The 20,847-nt window shown below is 45.1% G+C and overlaps 2 protein-coding genes across 2 annotated transcripts in view; one reads left to right on the top strand and one right to left on the bottom strand.

Moving 5' to 3' along the window:
- The window catches only part of CRMP1 (collapsin response mediator protein 1), a 37,941-nt gene extending 17,526 nt beyond the window's left edge, over positions 1-20,415 (top strand). The window contains exons 4-14 of the mRNA XM_035112043.2: positions 773-937; positions 2,823-2,884; positions 3,823-3,903; positions 7,939-8,007; positions 8,643-8,763; positions 12,347-12,503; positions 13,310-13,451; positions 16,735-16,905; positions 17,393-17,572; positions 18,634-18,799; positions 19,447-20,415. Coding sequence (XP_034967934.2) covers positions 773-937; positions 2,823-2,884; positions 3,823-3,903; positions 7,939-8,007; positions 8,643-8,763; positions 12,347-12,503; positions 13,310-13,451; positions 16,735-16,905; positions 17,393-17,572; positions 18,634-18,799; positions 19,447-19,538 — 1,406 coding nt within the window. The 3' untranslated portion in view covers positions 19,539-20,415. The remainder of the gene's footprint in view (positions 1-772; positions 938-2,822; positions 2,885-3,822; positions 3,904-7,938; positions 8,008-8,642; positions 8,764-12,346; positions 12,504-13,309; positions 13,452-16,734; positions 16,906-17,392; positions 17,573-18,633; positions 18,800-19,446) is intronic.
- The window catches only part of PRMT8 (protein arginine methyltransferase 8), a 48,194-nt gene continuing 46,843 nt past the window's right edge, over positions 19,497-20,847 (bottom strand). Inside the window, exon 11 of the transcript XR_009558191.1 lies at positions 19,497-19,539. The gene's annotated coding sequence lies outside the window, so the exon portion shown is untranslated. The remainder of the gene's footprint in view (positions 19,540-20,847) is intronic.

Below are 20,847 nucleotides of genomic sequence, written 5' to 3'. Positions count from 1 at the left end.
AGGTAATAAATAAAATAAACAAAACTGTTGAGAATGATTGGCAAAAGGTGTTCTTTTAGCATTGTTAGATGCATGTAGTCTATTTAAATAAATTTGAAGGACTGCAGTGGAGCTAAACAGTGAAGCTGGGTGAGAGAATTTGTCAGTGAGGAGCTAGGTGGGAAAAGGAGCCTGTTTCTAGGAAGAGAGAAGAGAGCAGTGTGTGAAAGTGCCATTGAGAGTGGCTTCATTTTCAAGCTATTTTATTCTCTGCAGCAGGGGCAGAGCAAGACAACAAAGCTATGATCAAGCCAGGATGTCAGTATGGGCATAACAACAACAACTGGTGATTTATGATCCTAGTTTGCTGTCTCAAGCATAGTATGGTTAGTGCGCCTGCTGGGGTTCAGGCATGCAGACAGGCTGGGGTTATGCTAAAAACAACAACAACCCTATGGCTTGGTGTTACTTCAAACGTGGGCCACTTTGGTGCTTACTCCTAAGTGTGCATTGGCCAAGGTTGCACATATTTCTTAGGGGATGACCTATTCCTACTGGCTTTTAGTCAGCTCAGTGCCCTGCTTTTTGGAATAAATAGGCAAGATGAAACTTAAGTTAATTGAAATAGTTCTTCCTTGCATAGAGAAACGACTAGTTTGAGCCCTTCAAAAACAGCGTGGCAATGAAATAAAAGGTTTCAGAACCTGTTTTGGTTCATGTACTATTGCATCTGTAGATAAAATGTGGACTGGACTTTATTTGCCTACTAACAAACACTTCATCCACATTGCAGTTGACCATGTACTTCCTGAACCCAGCTCCAGTCTATTAACCTGTTTTGAAAAGTGGCACGAGGCAGCAGACACCAAATCCTGTTGTGATTACTCTCTCCATGTGGATATCACCAACTGGTATGATGGAATCAGGGAAGAACTGGATATCCTGGTACAGGATAAAGGTTAGTAACAGTCTAGCAGAATAGTGAGATGAAGAGGGGGGGGGAATGGGGGACATGGTCAAAACCCTTACTGAAATCATGATACACAACATCCATAGCATTCCCCTGATCTACCAAGCTTGCAATTCTATAAAATAAATAAATGAATGAGATTTTTTTCCTGGCATGATTGTTTTTGAGAAACCCATGCTGGGTCTTAGTAATCACAGCATCCTTTTCTAAGTTCTTGCAGACTGTTTAATTATCTGTTCTAGGACATTCCTGGTATCAATGTCAAATTGACCAGTCATTAGTTACCTGTATCTTCTCCCCCCCCCCCCTTTTTGGAGATGAAGACAACATTTGTCCTCTTCCAGTCCTCAGGGACCTCACCTGTTCTCCAAGAATTCTCAAAGATCACACCTGCAAGCTCCTTTAGTACCCTTGGATACACCTCTCTGTGCTCTCTGTATCACCAACTATACAGTTTTTGCATTTCAAAAACTTATTTAAAAATTCCATTCATTCTCAAACATGGTATTTTTACAAATAGCTTGTTGCCCTCATAAAACCCAAGTTCTTTCACTTAACACTGCTTCTCTCCATAACTCAGTATACCATCCTCTTAAGGCTGGTGTCTGACAGCTCTTCCATTGTTAGCATATATGAATAGTTTTCTGCAACAATAATAAAAAGGAACATCCCATAGGTTCCTTTCTTTTAATATTGTTAACCTGCCGGTGTAGCCAAATATGAGCAGTGCTGAGCACAAGCCGCACTTGCAAAGGAACACTTGAGAGTGCATTGCAAGGGTTGGGATTGTTCCTTTGTAGTTACAGCTTTACCTGACATGCACCTGATACCTTCTGCCATCAGACGAGGGTCAAGTGGGCAGGGCAGGGAGGCAGTGGCGGTGGAAGGTCAACCCCAGGTGCCATCTCTGAGAGGGGTGACAAGAGGGCATCCCGCGGGGGCTCGCCCCGCCACCATCACACCACCACAGCCGTACGGCGCTCGAGTGGTGGCAGTGGCAAACTGCCCAGTAGTGCAGGCACGACAGCGATCTGAATGATTCTGCACATGTGCCCTACATAGCGGCACATGTGCCCTATGTATGTATGACACACATGCATATGCCGCTGGGTGATTTGCCCCACCCTCCGACACCCTGCAACAGGTGCTGGTTTTCCTTCCTTTGCCCCTGCAGGGAGGAAAGGACTCGTGGGCCAAAATAGGACTCCTGGCAGGCTTAATGTAGCTTGTGGTGCTCCATGCCTGGGCTAGGCCATATGTGATACAGTGAACACTTTGTGAATCAGGAAAAAGAACTGTGAAATAAAAGCGGAGACAACACTTTCTTAAAAGACAGCTACACACAACTAGCATTTTTATTCTCTGCCAGAAGCTTGCACTCTTAACCGGATCTGATCATTGACTTGACTTTGCAAGCAGAAAGTGAACTAGTTGGACTATTAAGCTTAAAATAAAAGTAGCCATGCTTGCGTCTGTCATTGTATTTTCTGTGGCGGCATCTGCACAGTGCGTCCACCTTCCCTGTCTTTTAAAAACCCAAAAAACAGCTGTGCTCCCAGGCTTTCATTGGTGCTTGACCTGAATATATCTTACTTTTAACTCTGCCCTATATTTTCATTTGAATTATCTTTCCGTGTTTTAATGTTTGATATATTTTTTAATCCTGTATACAACTTTGAGATGATATGGGAGGTAACAGAGAAAGATTTTAAACAAATAATAAAAAATAAATCAAAACTGTTGTTAACATAAACAGTATTAATATGAATACTTGTGGTATATATGTGAATATTTATGAATATTTATGTCAGAATGCTAAAAAAATAAAAAGCACATTTGCTTTATTCTGAATACTTTCCCCCCCTGTAAATAGGTGTTAATTCTTTTCAAGTCTACATGGTCTACAAAGATCTCTACCAAATGACTGACAGCCAGGTAATCTGTGTATTTTCATATGAGATCTCTGAATTCCAGGAGCTCTCCTCATTGAGATCCATGCTTTTGAATTAAGCTTAAGTTTGGGATGGGTGTGTGTTGAAATGTAACCAGTTGAAATGTAACCCTCTCCTTCCTCTGAAATGAAAGGTATCGAAAACCCTCTCTGTAAATGCACCCTCTGCTTGTAAATGTTTAATGTGCACTTTTTGTTATTTAACATGTAGCTGTGAGGGCCCCTCTCCCTGTGTGCTGTGCTCCCAGCTCTTTAGAGAACAAGAATTACGCACATTTAATACATGCATTTAGCATCTAATCAAGAGTTGGCTTAGTTTTTGTTTCTCCAAGATAAAAAGCTTTGGAATTGTTTTAGAAGTTCTTGCCTTCTAATTGTGGGAATCTGAGTTAAATGTGAGCTCTTCATGAAATCATAAACCAGAAAGCATCTACAGATTTTTATTTTTACTTTATGTTCAGGTTCCTGTCATACTTTTATTGACAACGTTTATCTAGATTCTAGAACATGGTGGAATTAGAGCTAAAGTAAATGTGGTGCTAAATGGATTACTCCAAAGCATATCTGGGTGGGGTTAATTCTTAGGATTTCAGCAGACAGGGAGGGGGAACCAATTCCCCATTGGTGTCAAGCACTGTGTTTTCCTCTTGCTAGCACCACTTAGTACATCTGCATCAGGCGGGGAATGGGGAATGGGCACCTCCTACTTCCATAAGTGACTTAAGCAAGTTTGCTGATGAGAAGGGGCGAGATGAAGAAACAGAGTGAAATAAAGTTTTACCTCTTTTTGGCTGTTATGCTACCCTAAAATGAAAGGAAATGTGTGTATGCATGTGTGTTTTAAAGAAGGGAATAAAAGAATTGGGATATACAATAACCTGTCATTGCTGACTGTTCCCCCCTCCCTTGGTACTGTATGTAGCTCTATGAAGCCTTTACTTTTCTGAAAAGTCTTGGAGCTGTAATCATGGTCCATGCTGAAAATGGAGATTTGATAGCTCAGGTGAGAAGAACTTTTCTTGTACATTTATTCTTTGAACTGCCTGATACCCTTGATAGGTAGATTCGTTGGGCACAGATGCTTGCCATCTTATCCACCCATCTCATTTGGTTGTAGATTAGTACTGCAGTGTGGACCCCCATTATGAAGCAATGGTGATCAGGCCCTCACAAAATGTAATGAGTGCTGGATGTCATGGTTGTGACAGGGAGTGATTGAAAATGAGCCCTACTTGGCGCCATGAAAATTTAAAATAAGAGTACAGTGGTACCTCTACTTACGAATAACTCTACTTACGAATGTTTCTACTTACGAACGGAGCTCCGTCCGCCATCTTGGATGCGGTTTAGATAGGATTTTTTCTACTTACGAATTTTTAGATAGGGTTGCTTCTACTTACGAATTTTTTCTCCCGATGCATTCCTATGGGATTCAACTTACAATTTTTTTCGACTTACGAACGTGCGTTTGGAACACATTAAATTCGTAAGTAGAGGTACCACTGTAAAGTAATTTATTGGTTCTCGTTAATCTTGAACATAGAAAAATCTACTGATATCAATTGGACAGATGTGCTTAATTGTGTGCTTCACCAGGACTTAATGGATACTAGCCTTTCTCTGGACTGGACTGCTTACACTGGGCTGTGTTTAAGCCATGCTGTGATTGCAGAAAGGTACCCCAGACGTGCAGACATTATTATATGGCACAAAGTTCAGTACTGTACTGGGTGCAGATGATGATGATGATGATGCTAGTATCAAAAAGAGGTTCTTTATTGCAGTGGTCCTCAACCTTGGGCCTCCAGATGTTTTGAGACTACAGTTCCCATCATCCCTGACCACTGGTCCTGCTAGCTAGGGATCATGGGAGTTGTATGCCAAAAACATCTGCAGGCCCAAGGTTGAGGACCACTGCTTTATTGCATAAGTGCCCCAGGAAGATCTATGTGACAAACAGTTGGTTTTGGTACCAATTCAAGTGCCACCTGGCCTTAGATGTCCATGCTTAGAACCAGGTAGATCTTAACTGATGAAACAGTCAAGAAGGGAGGCCTTGGAACAGGTGGACATTTTCAAAATTCTCTCAGGCAGAATATAGAATTTGTAATACAGTGGTACCTCGGTTTATGAACACAATTGGTTCCGGACGTCTGTTCATAAACTGAAGCGAACTTTCCCATTGAAAGTAATGGAAAGTGGATTAATCTGTTCCAGATGGGTCCGCGGCGTTTGTAAACCGAAAATTCATAAACCGAGGTTCCACTGTACTGTAATTACTAATGCATTTTAGTTGTGGTGGAAGAAGTGAATGGGCCTCTGAGTTTGCCAGACATTTAATGTATTTCATTTTATTTTTGAGTTTTTGTGGTGCTATTCATAGCCAGAAACAGCTAAAAGCAAACAACAACAACAACAACAACAACAACAACAACAACAACAACAACAAGCTGCCCAAATGACTGGGTTGCTCCAGCCACTATGGGCAGCTTCCAACAAAATATAAAAAACACAATAAAATATTAAACATTAAAAACTTCCCTGTAGACTTAGAGGGCTGCCTTTTGACATCTGATGGGAGGCTATTCCACAGGGCAGGGACAACTACTGAGAAGGCCTTCTGCCTGGTTCCTTGTAACTTTGCTTCTCACAGTGAGGGAACCACTAGAAGGCCCTCAGAGCTGGACCTCAGTGTCTGGGCTGAACGATGGGGGTGGAGATGCTCCTTCAGTTATACAGGGTCGAGGCCATTTAGGGCTTGAAACGTCAGTACCAACACTTTGAGTTGTGCTCAGAAATGTTCTGGGAGCCAACGTAGATCCTTTAGGACAGGTGTTATATGGTCCCAGTGACCCTCCAAGTCACCAGTCTAGCTACCGCATTCTGGATTACCTGTAGTTTCTGAGTCACCTTCAAAGGTAGCCCCACATAGCACACATTGCAGTAGTCCCAAGCAGGAAATAACTGGTGCATGTCCCACTCTGTGAGACAGTGTGCAGGCAGGCAGGGTCTCAGCCACCATACCAGATGGAGCTGGTAGACAGCCACCCTGGACACAGAATTAAGCTGTGCTTCCATGAAGAGCTGTGAGTCCAAAATGACCCCAAGGCTGCACACCCGGTCCTTTAGGGAAGTGTTTTTCAACCTTTTTTGGGCAAAGGCACACTTGTTTCATGAAAAAAATCACGAGGCACACCACCATTAGAAAATGTTTAAAAAATTACTTCTTTTTTTTTTGGCTTTGTGTTGGCGTTCAGAGTCTCCTAATTAGCGTTGCTTTTGCTCCTTAGAACCGGCGCTCTTAGCTGCTCAGTTCTCCTTTTAACAAAGTCTCTGTCTTTAATGTAAAACACACCGCAGTCTCTCTTGTTCTTTTTCTCCCTTTTTAACTAACGTTTGCCTCGTAAGAAATCCAGTGTTAACAGTTTTGTAATATTAGAAGGGCTTCCTTCGTATTTTCCCTTCTTTTTCCCGCGAAATACTTCACTGGCGTCTATTTCATTTAAAGGGGAAAGAGTCCTTTTTTCCTTAATAAGCTGGTCGCTTCCGCGCTCAGCGTCAGTCTTTTTTCCGGTTCCCCTCTCTTTCGATGGTTCTAATGACTTTTTCTATGTTTTATTATTTTGGGGTTGTGTTAATGGATATTCCCCCGCCTTGCCCCCTCGGACTCTAAGGCTTGCTCGCCTTGGGTTGCTCTCCGCCTTGCGCCACGAGTTCCCGCCGTCATCTCACCTCGTCGGAGATGTAGGCTTCGGTGGTCTCCCTTTTACTGGCACTGCAGGCTTCAGTTTCATCCTGGTCACCCCAGGATTCTCGGGGTCGCCTAGCCTCTGCGTTGCCCCCAAAACCCCTTTAGGCGGCCGCTTTTTTCACGGAGCTTCTTCAGAGCTCTGGCAAAGCGTGTCCGTAGCAGGCACGAGGAAACCGGAAGCCCCGGAAGGCTGACTCTGCCTTCTTTCCCCGCAGAAGCGCTTCCCCCTGCTGGCGCCTGCCAGGCTCCTCTTGGAAGGAACCACACGTGCTCAGCCAGCCAGCCAGCCAGGGATCCTGCAGGCGCGACGCGGCGGCTCGCCGCCCCACTGCCGTCTTTTCCCCACGGCACACCAGGCAACATCTCGCGGCACACTAGTGTGCCGCGGAACAGTGGTTGAAAAACACTGCTTTAGGGGCACAGTTACCTCATTCAAGGCCAGAGAGTCCTTCACACCTGACTGCCCCCCCCGTCCCCCAGAGGCAGTACCTCTGTCTTGTCAGAATTCAACCTGAATCCATTGATTGCCATCCATCATCCGGACACTTCCAGACACACAGGACCAGGTTCATCACTTTCACTGTTTCTGATTTAAATGAGAGGTAGAGCTGAGTGTCACCTGCATATTGGTGAACACCCAGCCCAAACCGCCTGATGACCTTTCCCAGCAGTTTCATATAGATGTTACAAAGCATGAGAGAGAGGGGGGAGTCATGAGGCCCTCCACAAGTGAGTGTTGAGGGGTCTGAGCACTCATCTCCCCACGCGACTTCCTGGACATGACCCAGGAAGGAGTGGAACCATTGCGTAACAGTGCCCCCCCCCCAACCTTCCTAGGTGGTCCAGAAGGATACCATGGTTGATGGTATCAAAAGCTGCTGAGAGAGCCAGCAGAACCAGGAAACAGCTTTCACCTCTGTCCCTAACCTTCCAGAGATCATTGACCAGTCAACCAGGGTGGTTTCTGTCCTGTGGTGGAGCCTGAATCCCGATCGGAAGGGATCCAAATAGTCCACATCCTCCAGACATGCCTATAGTCTACAATACATAGTTCAAACAGCAGCAGTTAAAATTATAAACCAGGAACATTATGCAGTAAAAGTAGATTGGAATACCCAAAATCTGTAAACTACGCAGAATGCATAGTTGATTGGATGGTATTTAAATGCTAACAATAAATATCGTTCCTTAACCAACAGACATGACTGAATACAGTGTATACAAGAGACTTTTGATACATATCAATTGATATATTTGTAACCTATTGGCCATCATCTTTTGTCTTAGGAACAAAAGCGTATGCTGGGGATGGGCATCACTGGACCAGAGGGCCATGCCTTGAGCAGGCCAGAGGAGGTGAGAGCTGTGTTTAAGTTCAGTCTAAGGGCTGCAGGAGGAGCTATGTGTTAAAGTGTCTACAATTTTTTTCTAGCAGAACTAACCAAACCGAGAGAAATCCATAAGCACTTCACACCACTTTATGATTCTGTGATAATAATGCCTTAATACAGAACACCTTGATAACAAAATTTTAAGCTGTGGTCTTGAAGCTGATTGCCTGCAAATGCTCCATTGACTTCTATGAGAATATTAAAGAAGAAAGGGGTTGCTTCCTACAGCAGTTGCTTGCAATGTGGCAAGCGGATTACATTCAGTTTTTAATGTTTTTGAAGTTGTAGGAGTTTTTTCAGGTACTACCTTGAGCCATTCATGCCATTTAGATCAGGGGTGAGAAATCTTTTTTCTGTAAGCAGTATTCTGAAATATGTGTATAGCTTAAAATTAATTCTGCTTGGAGAAAAAGCAAAAGCATGAAGTAGCAGGAAGGGTTATACGTTTGTATGTCAGTTAAAATAGGAAAGGGGGTTGAGGGATGAGGAACTGTTCATAAAGCAGAAGAGGAAGGTGGCTGGAATCTGGGGAATACCTGTGTGAAAATTTTGCAAGGTAACGATGAGGTTACTTTTACTGAATTTGTTTCCTTCTTTCAGCTTGAAGCAGAAGCTGTTTTCCGAGCCATCACCATAGCTCGTCGCATCAACTGTCCGTTGTATATCACCAAGGTCATGAGCAAGAGTGCAGCTGACATCATTTCACTGGCTAGAAAGAAAGGTACAGAATGCAGCCTTTCATATCATGTATCTGAAATGTTGGACTTCTAGACATGGGTCCTTGTCTGGGGGACTCTGGGCTCTTGGGGCAAAGGTGAGAGGCTATAGGATCAGGCTATTTGGACTTGCTTCAGTAGCAATTCCGTGAATGAGCACACTGAAGAGAGGACTGTTCTCATCTCAATACAAACAGAAGTACCTTTATCCATTGCTTTGAGACACCAAACAATGTCGCTTCTTTTCAAGTAGAAAGAACAAATTACCGGTACTCCGTCTTGAACTCCCAAGCCACAGCACAAAGGTCTTGACCGCACCTGCATATCCATGGCTTGCTTTCTCACCACTTGACATCTTGTGGCTCAATGTATGAAGTGACTCTATTGTATATTGTGGGGAGACTATGTAAACATTCTGTCTGTGGTGCTGGATGAGCGCTGCCTCATTTATCCTTGCAAATTGCAAATTGCTACTTGGTACTGCAGTGAGTCAGTATGGGGACCCAGGTGGCGCTGTGGGTTAAACCACAGAGTCTAGGGCTTGCTGATCAGAAGGTCAGAGGTTCGAATCCCTGCAACGGGGTGAGCTCCCATTGCTCGGTCCCAGCTCCTGCCAACCTAGCAGTTCGAAAGCTCATCAAAGTGCAAGTAGATAAATAGGGACCGCTCCAGCGGGAAGGTAAACGGTGTTTCCGGCGGGAAGGTAAACGGTGTTTCCAGCGTTACCACGACTGGACCTGATGGTCAGGGGCCCCTTTACCTTTACTGCAGTGAGTCATCAAGTGATGAATATCTATGTGTGAAACAGCAGGAATCACTAATGGTAATGACAGAGAAGCTAAAGGGGAGGACTTGAACTTTGTTGAATGCTCTGAGCTGGCTCTGTGCTGTTTCACGTCCCCTTTTTGCAGTGCTCCTTTCTTTCTGGTTCTTTTGGACCACCCCTTCTCTGCACATTGGTTCTCCTTCTGAACTGGTTCATAGCCTCCTGCATTAAATCAATCCATAGCTCATAGACCTCACCTCTTGGCTTTGCACATGAGAACCATTTGGCGCACAGTCTGGCCATAGTGTCTGGTCACCAGGGAACTGGGTGAGATGGAGAAAGGGGCCACCAAAATCCCAATATGGGGTGTCCCCCCCCCCCCCGTGGCCTCTCTGGCAGTGTTGCTTTACCTTTTTTAAGCAAACCAACTAGCTCTGACCAGACCACTAAGAAAGTCTTTATTGACGTTATCAAGCAATGTTATACAGGTGAAACTCGGAAAATTAGAATATCCTCGAAAAGTGCATTTATTTCAGTAATGCAACTTAAAAGGTGAAACCAATATATGAGATAGCTGCATGACATGCAAAGCAAGATATGTCAAGCAGCCTTTATTTGTTGTAATTGTAATTATTTGTCGTTAGGCAGGTCAATTATAAATGGAATGTAATTAATGAAATGTAATAGCGATGTTTATTTTTGTATTATTGTAACTATTTGTTTTACTACTGTGGAATTTCCAAAAGAAAGCTGTCAGGGGTTTGTTGCGGCTACTCCCGAGTAAAGACGCTCCAGTCCGTTCTATCTTTAAGGGTTTCATCGTGCATTCTATTTACAGTGCAGAGATAGCAGGAAACATGACCTCCAAGTCACTCGCAGAATTCGGCAATGGCGCCCTTCTGCTCCGGGGCCAGCATAATAGCTTGGGACCCCGAAACGCCGCCCCCTAAACCTGTGTTTGGGCGCGCGCCTCAATTCGGGCGCCGGAAGCAGCTGTGCTCCCTCACTTGTTGGCTAGGGCAGTGCAGGGGCTCTGATACCTCACTGAGCCTTCCCTCCTCCATTCCGCTCCACTCCTCACCCCCCCCCCCGTCTGACCCGCTGCTCTCTCTCTCTCGCTGGGCGAAATGCTGGTCAGGATGATGGGGGGAGGCTCCCTGTAGGGAGTCCCCCTGACAAAAGCATTTGTAAAAAATAAAATAAAAATAAAAAAATAAGTTGCATTACTGAAATAGATGCACTTTTCAACGATATTCTAATTTTCCGAGTTTCACCTGTATATCACATTCTTGCTGTACACTCAGTTTATTCAGATATGCATTTACTTGTTGTTTTTGTTGTTACAAAGAGATTTGTGGCACCTTTTGCGGACTAGAGTCCGTGCCTCAGCATACACAAAGTGTTACCCTCAGCTGACATTTGATGAAGTAGACAATAATTGTTAGTTGATTCATTTTACAATAACGTTAGTTTAATTTAAACAAATTAAACAAAATTCCTTCCAATAGCACCTTAGAGACCAACTAAGTTTGTCATTGGTATGAGTTTTCATGTCCTTGCACACTTCTTCAGATACTCGCCTTTGACTGGTCTTTACGTTGTCTCCAATGTTTGTTTACAAAAGTTAGGGGAATGTGGCTTGTTTATTAGGATGTGGGCAGTTCCTTAGACCAGAAAACCCAGCTTCTGTCCATAGCTGCCAAGTCTCCCGTTTTCCCCGGGAAAACCCCTTTTTTACTTACCTTTTCCCGGTGGTCCCCCGTATCACTTCGTCTCCCGTTTTTCTCCGTTATTTTCTCCTGCCGGCAGCCATTTTTTCTTTCCGATTTGCCCTTCTATGGGCACCAAAAATGGCCGCCGCCAGCTTCAAAAGTCGCATCTACACATGTCTGGAAGTGCATAGACGTGACTTCTGGTGTTGGCGGCGGCCATTTTGGTGCCCATAGATGGGTGGAGCGACACCGGAAGTTGCGTCGGCGCACTTCCTGACTTGCGTACAAGCGACTTTCGAAGCCGGCGGCGGCCATTTTGGGTGCCCATAGAAGGGCAAAGCGACACCGGAAGTTACATCGACGCAACTTCCGGTGTCAAATGGCTGCCGGTCCTGGATTCTGCAGTCCGGAACTTGGAAGGTAAGCTTCTGTCGTCTATGCTCTGGTGATCTCTAGGTAAGATTGCTACAACGCATTATATGTAGGGCTACCTGAAGATAGTTTGAAAACTTCAGCTGGTTCAGAATATGGTCTCCAGGTTGTTCACCAGGGCAAGACAGTTTAAGCATATTACACCAATCCTGGCCTGACTGTACTGGCTGCTGATTAGTTTCTGGGCCCAATTCAAAGTGCTGGTTTTGACCCATAAAATCTTAAATGGCTCACAACTACAATACCTCAAGGACTGTCTCTTCCCATGTGAACCAGTTCGGACCCTGCGATCATCATCTAAGGCCTTCCTTCATGTGCCTCCCCCACGAGAGATATGGAGGGTGGCAACATGAGAACATGCCTTTTCTGTGGTGGCTCCCTGTTTGTGGAATGCTGTCCCAGGGAGCCTTGCCTGGTGCCCTCCTTCTTTATCTTTAGGCACCGGGCAAAAACTTTTCTCTTTAATCAGTCCTTTGGTTGATTAACATACTCTGTCCTTTTAAATGTGTTTGTGGGAGGTGGGGTGGTTGGTTTGTTTTTATCTATTTTGTGTTCTCATTTTGCATTTTTATGTTTTGAACCACCCTGTGATCTTCGGATGAAGGGTGGTATACAAGTTTGATAAATAAAATAAATTAAAAGGATGGTATAACCAGTTGTGTGTTTCCATTCCCCAAGGTGCTCTTGTTTTCGGGGAACCAATCACTGCCAGCCTGGGGACAGACGGGACACATTATTGGAGCAAAAATTGGGCTAAGGCTGCAGCGTTTGTGACCTCACCGCCTCTGAGTCTGGATCCTACAACACCTCAGCATTTGACCTCACTTTTAGCATGGTATTAAATTGGAACTGCTTGTCAACCACCAATTCAGCCAAGGGAAGTCCTTGAGCCTCTTGGATATGAGCTAAAGTGCAGAAGTAACATGTAATAATAGACTAGTATTTTGATGTGGTTTGATTATTGTCAAATTTGTTCTTGTTTGTAAGGGAACAGCAAATACTGTATTTAGCTCAGAGTGAAATCAGACATTATGCATGTGACCACAGGGGGAGGAGTCTGCTTAGCCCTTTCCCTTCCTAACCTTTCCCTGTTCAGAATTACCCCAGGCAGCTTACCCACTTCCCCTTTGACAAGAAAATTGGCTCGGAAAGGATGGTTTTAAGTGACAGGAAGGAAAAGGATTAATTAGCCTCATCCCCATCCACTCAAACTGGCAGTCTTCTGTGACTGCTTTTCAGTACAAATCAATCAATCAGTCCGTCATCAGACGGGTCACAGGCCTCCCATGGAACGTCTAACTAGGTCCTTAGTGGGATGATTGTATAGGGTCAAGTTTTTTTAAAAATAATAATCTGTAAACAAAATTGCTGTTCAGTTTCACTTTGGTTTGCCTTACTGATGCTGTTACAGAGACCTGAAAAATACTAGGAAAGATACCCAGAGAACAATACTTTGAAGAATATTATTGATGTGAATGTGGAAGCAGAGACAGGAGAAGTTAACAGAATTGAAAAGCAGTAGTTAACCGTAGAATATACATTCCTGAATGAATATGTGGCACCAATAGCTAGAAACACAAATGGTAATCAACCTTCCCTCCAACCTTGAAAAATATTTCTGTCTCCTCTCTGTTCCTTCAGTGGTGACCTGCAAGTGACTGGAAGTGCCCACTGCACCTATAGCACAGCCCAGAAAGCGGTTGGAAAGGACAACTTCACTCTGATTCCAGAAGGAGTGAATGGAATTGAAGAAAGAATGACCGTGGTCTGGGATAAGTGTGTGGTAAGCAAAGGCAACCGCTGCTTCACACCAGGAGCTGCCCAGAGATTTCCAAAACTAACTCTTAGCTGGAGGGGGCTGGGGTCAGCGGGCCAACACCCAGGGGCTTTTATTTGCACTCACACACCAAGGCCTCAGGGCACACAATTTCGCCAGCCTGGGCTGCTGTAATGCTCTACAATGATGATGAAACTGCATTTAAAGGCAATCGGGAAGCTTCATTTTTGTACAAAATGTGGCTGCCAAAATGTTTCTGGGAGACAGAAGCTTTGCGCCACCTCACATCAGTGGCACTAGTTGCCAGTCTGCTTCTGGACTCAGTTAAAATGCTGATATTATCATTATTCAACTCCCAATTCAGTTCTGTCAGTGGTGTCACTTGCATTGCCAAAACACACACACACACACTATCAGCAGGCTTGGGATAAGCCCAAGGTTTGCAGAAGTACAGTATAGGGCAGGGGTCAGCAACCTTTTTCAGTTGTGGGCTGGTCCACCGTTCCTCAGATCATGTGGTGGGCCGGACTATATTTTGAAAGAAAAAATGAACGAATTCCTATGCCCCACAAATAACCAAGAGATGCATTTTAAATAAAAGTACACATTCTACTCATGTAAAAACACCAGGCAGGCCCCACAAATAATCCAGAGATGCCTTTTAAATAAAAGGACACATTCTACTCATGTAAAAACATGCTGATTCCTGGACCGTCCGCGGGCCAGATTGAGAAGGCGATTGGGCCGCATCTGGCCCACGGGCCTTAGGTTGCCTACCCATGGTTATAGGGGGGGCGGCAGCATTGAGTTTAGGGCAGCGCAACCAGTTCTCCCACACTGGGCACCAAGCCACTGTGGCGCCTTCTCAAAGCCCAGTAAACATTTGGCTGGCTTTGGGAATGGGGCATATGGGCTCTGGCAGGGTCCTAGAGCCCTCCCACCACCTTTCCAAAGCTGGGAAAGCACTTGCTAGGCCCTGCCTGGAGCCGCCACAAACGGCCTCGTGGGCCACATATTGGACCACCCTGATCTGAGCGATTGTGGTGGAGCATAGGGACTCAGGCAGTTCCTAAAGTACTTGGACCCCAGTTGTTGAAATTATCTGTGGACCCCCTGGGTCCTTTGCACCAAGTTAATGCACGTGGTGAGACCTCCCCGAAACGAGGTGCTGGGGCCAGTGTCAAGTTCTCAGTGGTTTTCTCCCCTTGCCTCTGCAGCTTGGTTATCCTATTCTCTTGATCACTGAGGGCACATTGTTCTCTTTTTTCATTTGAAACCAAGCCTATCTCATTGCCCCTCTCCCCAAGTACTACCTGTATGCCCCATGAATATTGTGGCAGCTTCTGGGAGCTGCATACTCACATAGTCCTGAGATCTTAAGTGATGCTTCCCCCATCTCCTCCCAGCCATCTCTTTTGTACCCATCAGCACCATCATCTCGCCCCTCCCCCATGCTTCATCTCTGCTTAAAAGGGATGCTGGTGGCGCTGTGGTCTAAACCACTGAGCCTCTTGGACTTGCCAAACAGAAGGTCGGCAGTTCGAATCCCCGCAACGGGATGAACTCTTGTTGCTCTGTCCCAGCTCCTGCCAACCTAGCGGTTCGAAAGCACGCCAGTGCAAGTAGATAAAGAGGTGTGGCGGGACCCAGGTGGCGCTGTGGGTAAAACCACTGAGCCTAGGGCTTGCTGATCAGAAGGTTGGCGGTTCAAATCCCTGTGACGGGGTGAGCTCCCGTTGCTTGGTCCCTGCTCCTCCCAACCTAGCAGTTCGAAAGTACGTCAAAGTGCAAGTAGATAAATAGGAACCGCTACAGCGGGAAGGTAAACGGCGTTTCCATGTGCTGCTCTGGTTTGCCAGAAGCGGCTTTGTCATGCTGGCCACATGACCTGGAAGCTATACGCCGGCTCCCTCGGCCATAATGCGAGATGAGCGCGCAACCCCAGAGTCGGTCACGACTGGACCTAATGGTCAGGGGTCCCTTTACCTTTACTGCTGTGGCAGGAAAGGAAACGGCGTTTCTGTGCGCACTGCTTTCTGTCACGGTGTCCCATTGTGCCAGAAGCGGTTTAGTCATGCTGACCACATGACCCGGAAAGCTGTCTGTGGACAAACGCCGGCTCCCTTGGTCTGAAAGCGAGATGAGTGCCGCACGCCATAATCGCCTTTGACTGGACTTAACCGCCCAGGGGTCCTTTGCTTTTACCTTCCCTTGCAATCTCTACTTGCTCCACTCCTTGTTCTGGTGGCAGCCTCCTTCAGAGCTTAACATCTCCAGTGCGCTCCGGTTGTATTGAGCTACAACTCACATCATCCAGGCCACTGGCCAGGCTAGCTGAAGCTTATGGCAGTTGTGCTCCAGATTTAGTAGAGTGCACCAGGTTGGGGGAGGCTCTCCTAGAGATTTGCATCAAGGACAAATAGCCCAGTCAACCTACCAGGTTCATCATCTTTTATTCTAACAGGGCCAAACAGTCATTTTACCCACAACAGCCACTATAACTAAGCAAATCAACAGGCTTCTTCCACCTGCCATGCAATTTTTATGGCATTTTGCCCCTCTGAATTCCAAGTCTCAACTGCTAGTTTCAGTTGCCATCTGCTGGTATGTTAAGAATTATTTTTTTAGACTCAATTACCTTTTTTTAATTTTTAATTTTAATTTTTAAAAAGGACCCAGGTGGTGCTGTGGTTAAACCACTGAGCCTAGGGCTTGCTGATCAGAAGGTCGGCGGTTCGAATCCCTGTGACGGGGTGAGCTCCCGTTGCTTGGTCCCAGCTCCTGCCAACCTAGCAGTTCGAAAGCACGTCAAAATGCAAGTAGATAAATAGGAACCGCTACAGCGGGAAGGTAAATGGCGTTTCCGTGTGCTGCTCTGGTTCGCCAGAAGCAGCTTTGTCATGCTGGCCACATGACCTGGAAGCTGTATGCCGGCTCCCTCGGCCAATAATGCGAGATGAGCGCGCAACCCCAGAGTCGGTCACGACTGGACCTAATGGTCAGGGGTCCCTTTACCTTTACCTTTTTAAAAAATAAATAAATCCAGAACTAATTCCAGGAAGAGCCACTAAATCTAATACCTGTCTACATCTGCATACATATTACTGGTGGCTCTTAATCTGCTGCAGGAAAGAATACTGATGATTTCACAGCAGATCTTGTACATTTGTTTCCAGCGACTTAGATGTACTCTGAGTAAAACTTTGTTGACCACCACCTCTAATCTCTGTTGTATGTACACATATACCACTATTCTTAAGATACGTTACTCATGGAAAATTTATCTTAGTCTTCAGGTAAAATGGATGAAAACCAGTTTGTTGCCATTACTAGTACCAATGCAGCCAAAATCTTTAACCTCTATCCGCGAAAGGGTAGAATTGCGGTGGGTTCGGATGCTGACATTGTGATCTGGGACCCAGAGAAGGCGAAGACCATCACAGCCAAAAGCCATAAGTCGGTAAGAGGAAAAGCTCTTCCAATTTTTTTTTTGAGAACTACTTAAGGCACTATTGCGGCAGGCTGTCAAAAAATACCCTGAACCACGGCAGCACAACATGTGCGGAATTGCTCCTTACTGCACGTGCGCGTCACCCAATTGTGTCTAGAGAATGGCGTCAGTGCTGCTACCACCAAAGATACGCAGGCAGCAGGTGGGGTGGGGTGAAGCACCCACCTTGGATGGCAGAAGCTTCCAAGGCAGCACCCACTGGCAGAAAAGCAGCACCAGCTTCTGTGCCAATTTCCGGTGAGACTTTGGTGAAACCTGCCATCATTGCTGCCGCTTTGTGCCACCACAACGTGATGCTTTAATGGTTTTGACTCCCTGCTTATTAAAGAAAATTAACTATCATGTTTAACACCTTCTACAATTTAATGCAGTATAAATCATTCATGCCTATCAATAAATGAGAATTAGCTGCATGTTCTGGTCTCCCCCTTTGCAGGCTGTTGAATATAATATATTTGAAGGCATGGAATGTCACGGTGCTCCCCTCATAGTCATTAGCCAAGGGAAGATTGTGTTTGAAGATGGAAATCTCCATGTAAGTAAAGGAATGGGCCGTTTCATTCCCCGGAAGCCCTTCCCCGAATACCTTTATCAACGCATCAAAATTAGGAATAAGGTGGGTTTGCATAGATATCCAAACTTCTTGTTGCTAATCATTTCTATAACATGTTAGAATGTACAAATGCTTTAATATATATATTTTTGTAGAACAATGGATCCTTTCATCTGGCTGTTTGAGCCCACCCAGGGATGGCTGTGGGCAGGATTTCTGCATTACAGGGAATTGGACTAGATGGGGTCCCTTCCATTTCTCCAGTTCTGTAATTCAGAGAGAGCAATTGTGCCTGAGGAAATACACAGTGGCTGTATCATTCCTGAGATCCACTGCCCAGTTCCAGTCAATTTTGAGACATGGGTTTTGCCATTGTACATGTGAATAAAAGTTAAATAAAAGGTATTGCAGCATGAGAATGCTGGCTGAAGCTTTGTCATTCTATAGGGATGGGGGACATATTGAAAACGATCCATTGATCATTTGTGGGCCCTCGGGGAATTTCACGTTGGCATACCCAGTGACTGGCATTATTGTCAGTGCCCCCTCTGTCTTCCATTCTTAGCAGAAGATGGAAAGAGCTTCTCTCTGTGACCAATCGCAATAGGGGAGAGGGGCAGGCTTTCACCACTTTCTGGTCCTTTTTGAGATGTGGCAGCCATTTTGTGCTATGCCGTGCTCCCATGGCAGTCATTTTGTGACTAGCACCCACTGCACCTTTTCAAAATGCCAAAGGGGCCTTCTGGCCCATTTAGGCTGGTAACCCTTTCTTAGATTGCATGGCACCTCACTTTTAGGTGCTTAGGTAAAGGTAAAGGGACCCCTGGCCATTAGGTCCAGTCGCGGACGACTCTGGGGTGCTCATCTCGCTTTATTGGCCGAGGGAGCCGGCGTACAGCTTCTGGGTCATGTGGCCAGCATGACCACATGCTTAGAAAATACTAAACCTTACGATGTGCACACCTCCCCACTTTGGGAACAGAAGATGGAAATGATGGTGGAGGAAGTGGGACTCAATAACTTTGCTCTGTTGCATACATTTTTGCATTGATCTTATGCGTGAGATGGGTGGGTCAAGTGCCAGGCCACTGAAATGTAATTGCATTTCTGTTTGTGATATGCAGGTAACAGAACTGCAAGGTGTCTCCAGAGGAATGTATGATGGGCCAGTCTATGAAGTTCCAGCAACACCAAAATATGCAACTCCAGCACCTTCCACTAAATCGTCTCCTGCCAAAAACCAGCCTCCACCAATCAGGAACCTCCATCAATCTAACTTTAGCTTATCAGGTGTGACAAACTATCAGTATCAGCAACCTTTTAAAAAACAACAACAACAGGGTCCACTGCAGAGAATTGCTTAGTACATATCCATCCATCAGTAATTTAGTAAGGACCAGCATTGATGACTTACTGGCAGAAGAAAGGAGGTGGTTTTCAGTGTAAGGGGAAGCCCAGAGTAACTGCGGCCTTGTGATGTGCTGTACATGTCTCTTGGCATTTTCAGTGCTACACCTGCATGCTCAGGTCTGGATGAAGGATGCCCACTCCCAGCAGCCTTGTGTGCAAGTGTAGCTCAAAGACAACTGCACAGAGGAATCCACATTGGTTTTCTATAGATGGACCCATGTTTCTACTAGTGCAGTAGGCAAATACCCATTAGCCTTGATGAAAAGTTACAGCAGAGACTTAGGATCCAGTGTTCGATGAAAGTTTGAGCACTGTCTCTTCAGAGTGCCATCTCCTAAACATTGTGTCGCAGGGGTGTACTTTGTAAAATCAGTTTTTGTGTGGTCAGGCCTCATTTTCAGTTTTAAAGGGTAAGATGTTTAGCTCATATTAAGCATTTGCAATTACTTGTGCCGTTGATTTCTGAGTAAATGAAATTCTGGAGAAGCTATTAACTCTCACCTTGTTTCTGGATTGCTGTTGCACAGGTGCTCAGGTAGATGATCACAACCCACGTCGCACTGGGCATCGCATTGTTGCACCTCCTGGTGGCCGCTCCAATATTACTAGTCTTGGATGAACTCAGATGGAAACAGAAACCAAGAATAAAGGCTCATAGGAACAATTATTATTTCCTTTCTATGTCTGTGTTGTTGATCCCACACTTTTATTCGGTACTTGTGTGTGTGTGTGTGTGCGTGTGTGCGTGTGGCAGGGAATCTCCCCTCCTCCCCAAGAAAAGTGAATAGAAAGAAGTCATCATTGTGTAGTGTGTTTGCTTGGAATAAATTGCCTCACAATTGTGCTTTCATACCTTTGCCACCTTTTAAAGCATGGTGCTTCCATTTCTCCATTAGTGATGGATGCTTTTACGTAGCTTTGTCTCGTAATGATCTGATAGTTCCTTTGCACCTCCCACCCGTTAGCCGTGCTAGAGTAGTTGATGCATGTTACTAAGTTATTGATGCAAGCTGCAGTTTGTGAGTGAGTCCACTTTAGAAAGAACACTTTGCCAATAATTATCATGATGCCAAGGTAAGAAGGAAGACTGGTCATTTTTAAAATATGCAGAATAGGACAGGAGTCTTTCTTTTAATGTTATTTTTTAATTTATTAAATCCCAAGAAACCTCAATAGAGGAGGGCCTAGTGGCTCTGACCCACTTAGTACATTCCAAGTCTGTGTCTTTGATTTTAGAAAGAGCCATAATTTCCACATAGTGACGCTGTTGCCATTTTGTTCAGGGGATTTCTACAACTGGCCAGTAGCGCTCACCTTTTGCATGAAATATTTGGTACTTATAAAGAATTCAATTTGCTGTTGGATTTTTAATGTTTTTGTACAAAGTTTTTTTCTTCTCCTTTATAAATCACGTTCATTTTTACTTATTATAATGTGTCAGATCTACTAGTTGTGGTTCATTTTTTTGAATTGAAGGCTTGTGAAATAAAAGAAGATGAAATGAAATGCTTTGCCTCTTTTTGCTTCCAGTTCATAAACAAGCTTCTCATTCAGGGGGTAAGCGGAGAGCAGGTTGGGAGCCACAGTGTGGGGAGATGGGTGGGAAGGAAGAACCACTTTATCCAATACCAGAAGGTGAAAGGACACTTAGACTGACCTGGTTCCTCATTGCAGAGGCTAGCCACCATCTCCAAAGACCCCGTAATGTACATCTGTGAAGGCCCAAGATATTCACCAAAACACTCATTCGCTGCAGGACTGAGGAAAACGGGAAGCAGTAGAGGAGGGTCACAGGCACTGGGTGCTCCTGAGGCGGACACAGCATGGCAGCACTCAGAATGGAAGGGGGGGGCAGGTAAAGAGGCCCGATTCTTCCACCTTGCAAGCTCACTTTTAAGTGTTGCCAGCCCAACATGCATGGAGCGGAG

This window comes from Zootoca vivipara, chromosome 9 (assembly GCF_963506605.1).
Source record: "Zootoca vivipara chromosome 9, rZooViv1.1, whole genome shotgun sequence".
NCBI classification, from domain to species: domain Eukaryota; kingdom Metazoa; phylum Chordata; class Lepidosauria; order Squamata; family Lacertidae; genus Zootoca; species Zootoca vivipara.
Note: the sequence above shows the minus strand (reverse complement) of the source record. Positions and strands in the feature narration are given on the sequence as shown.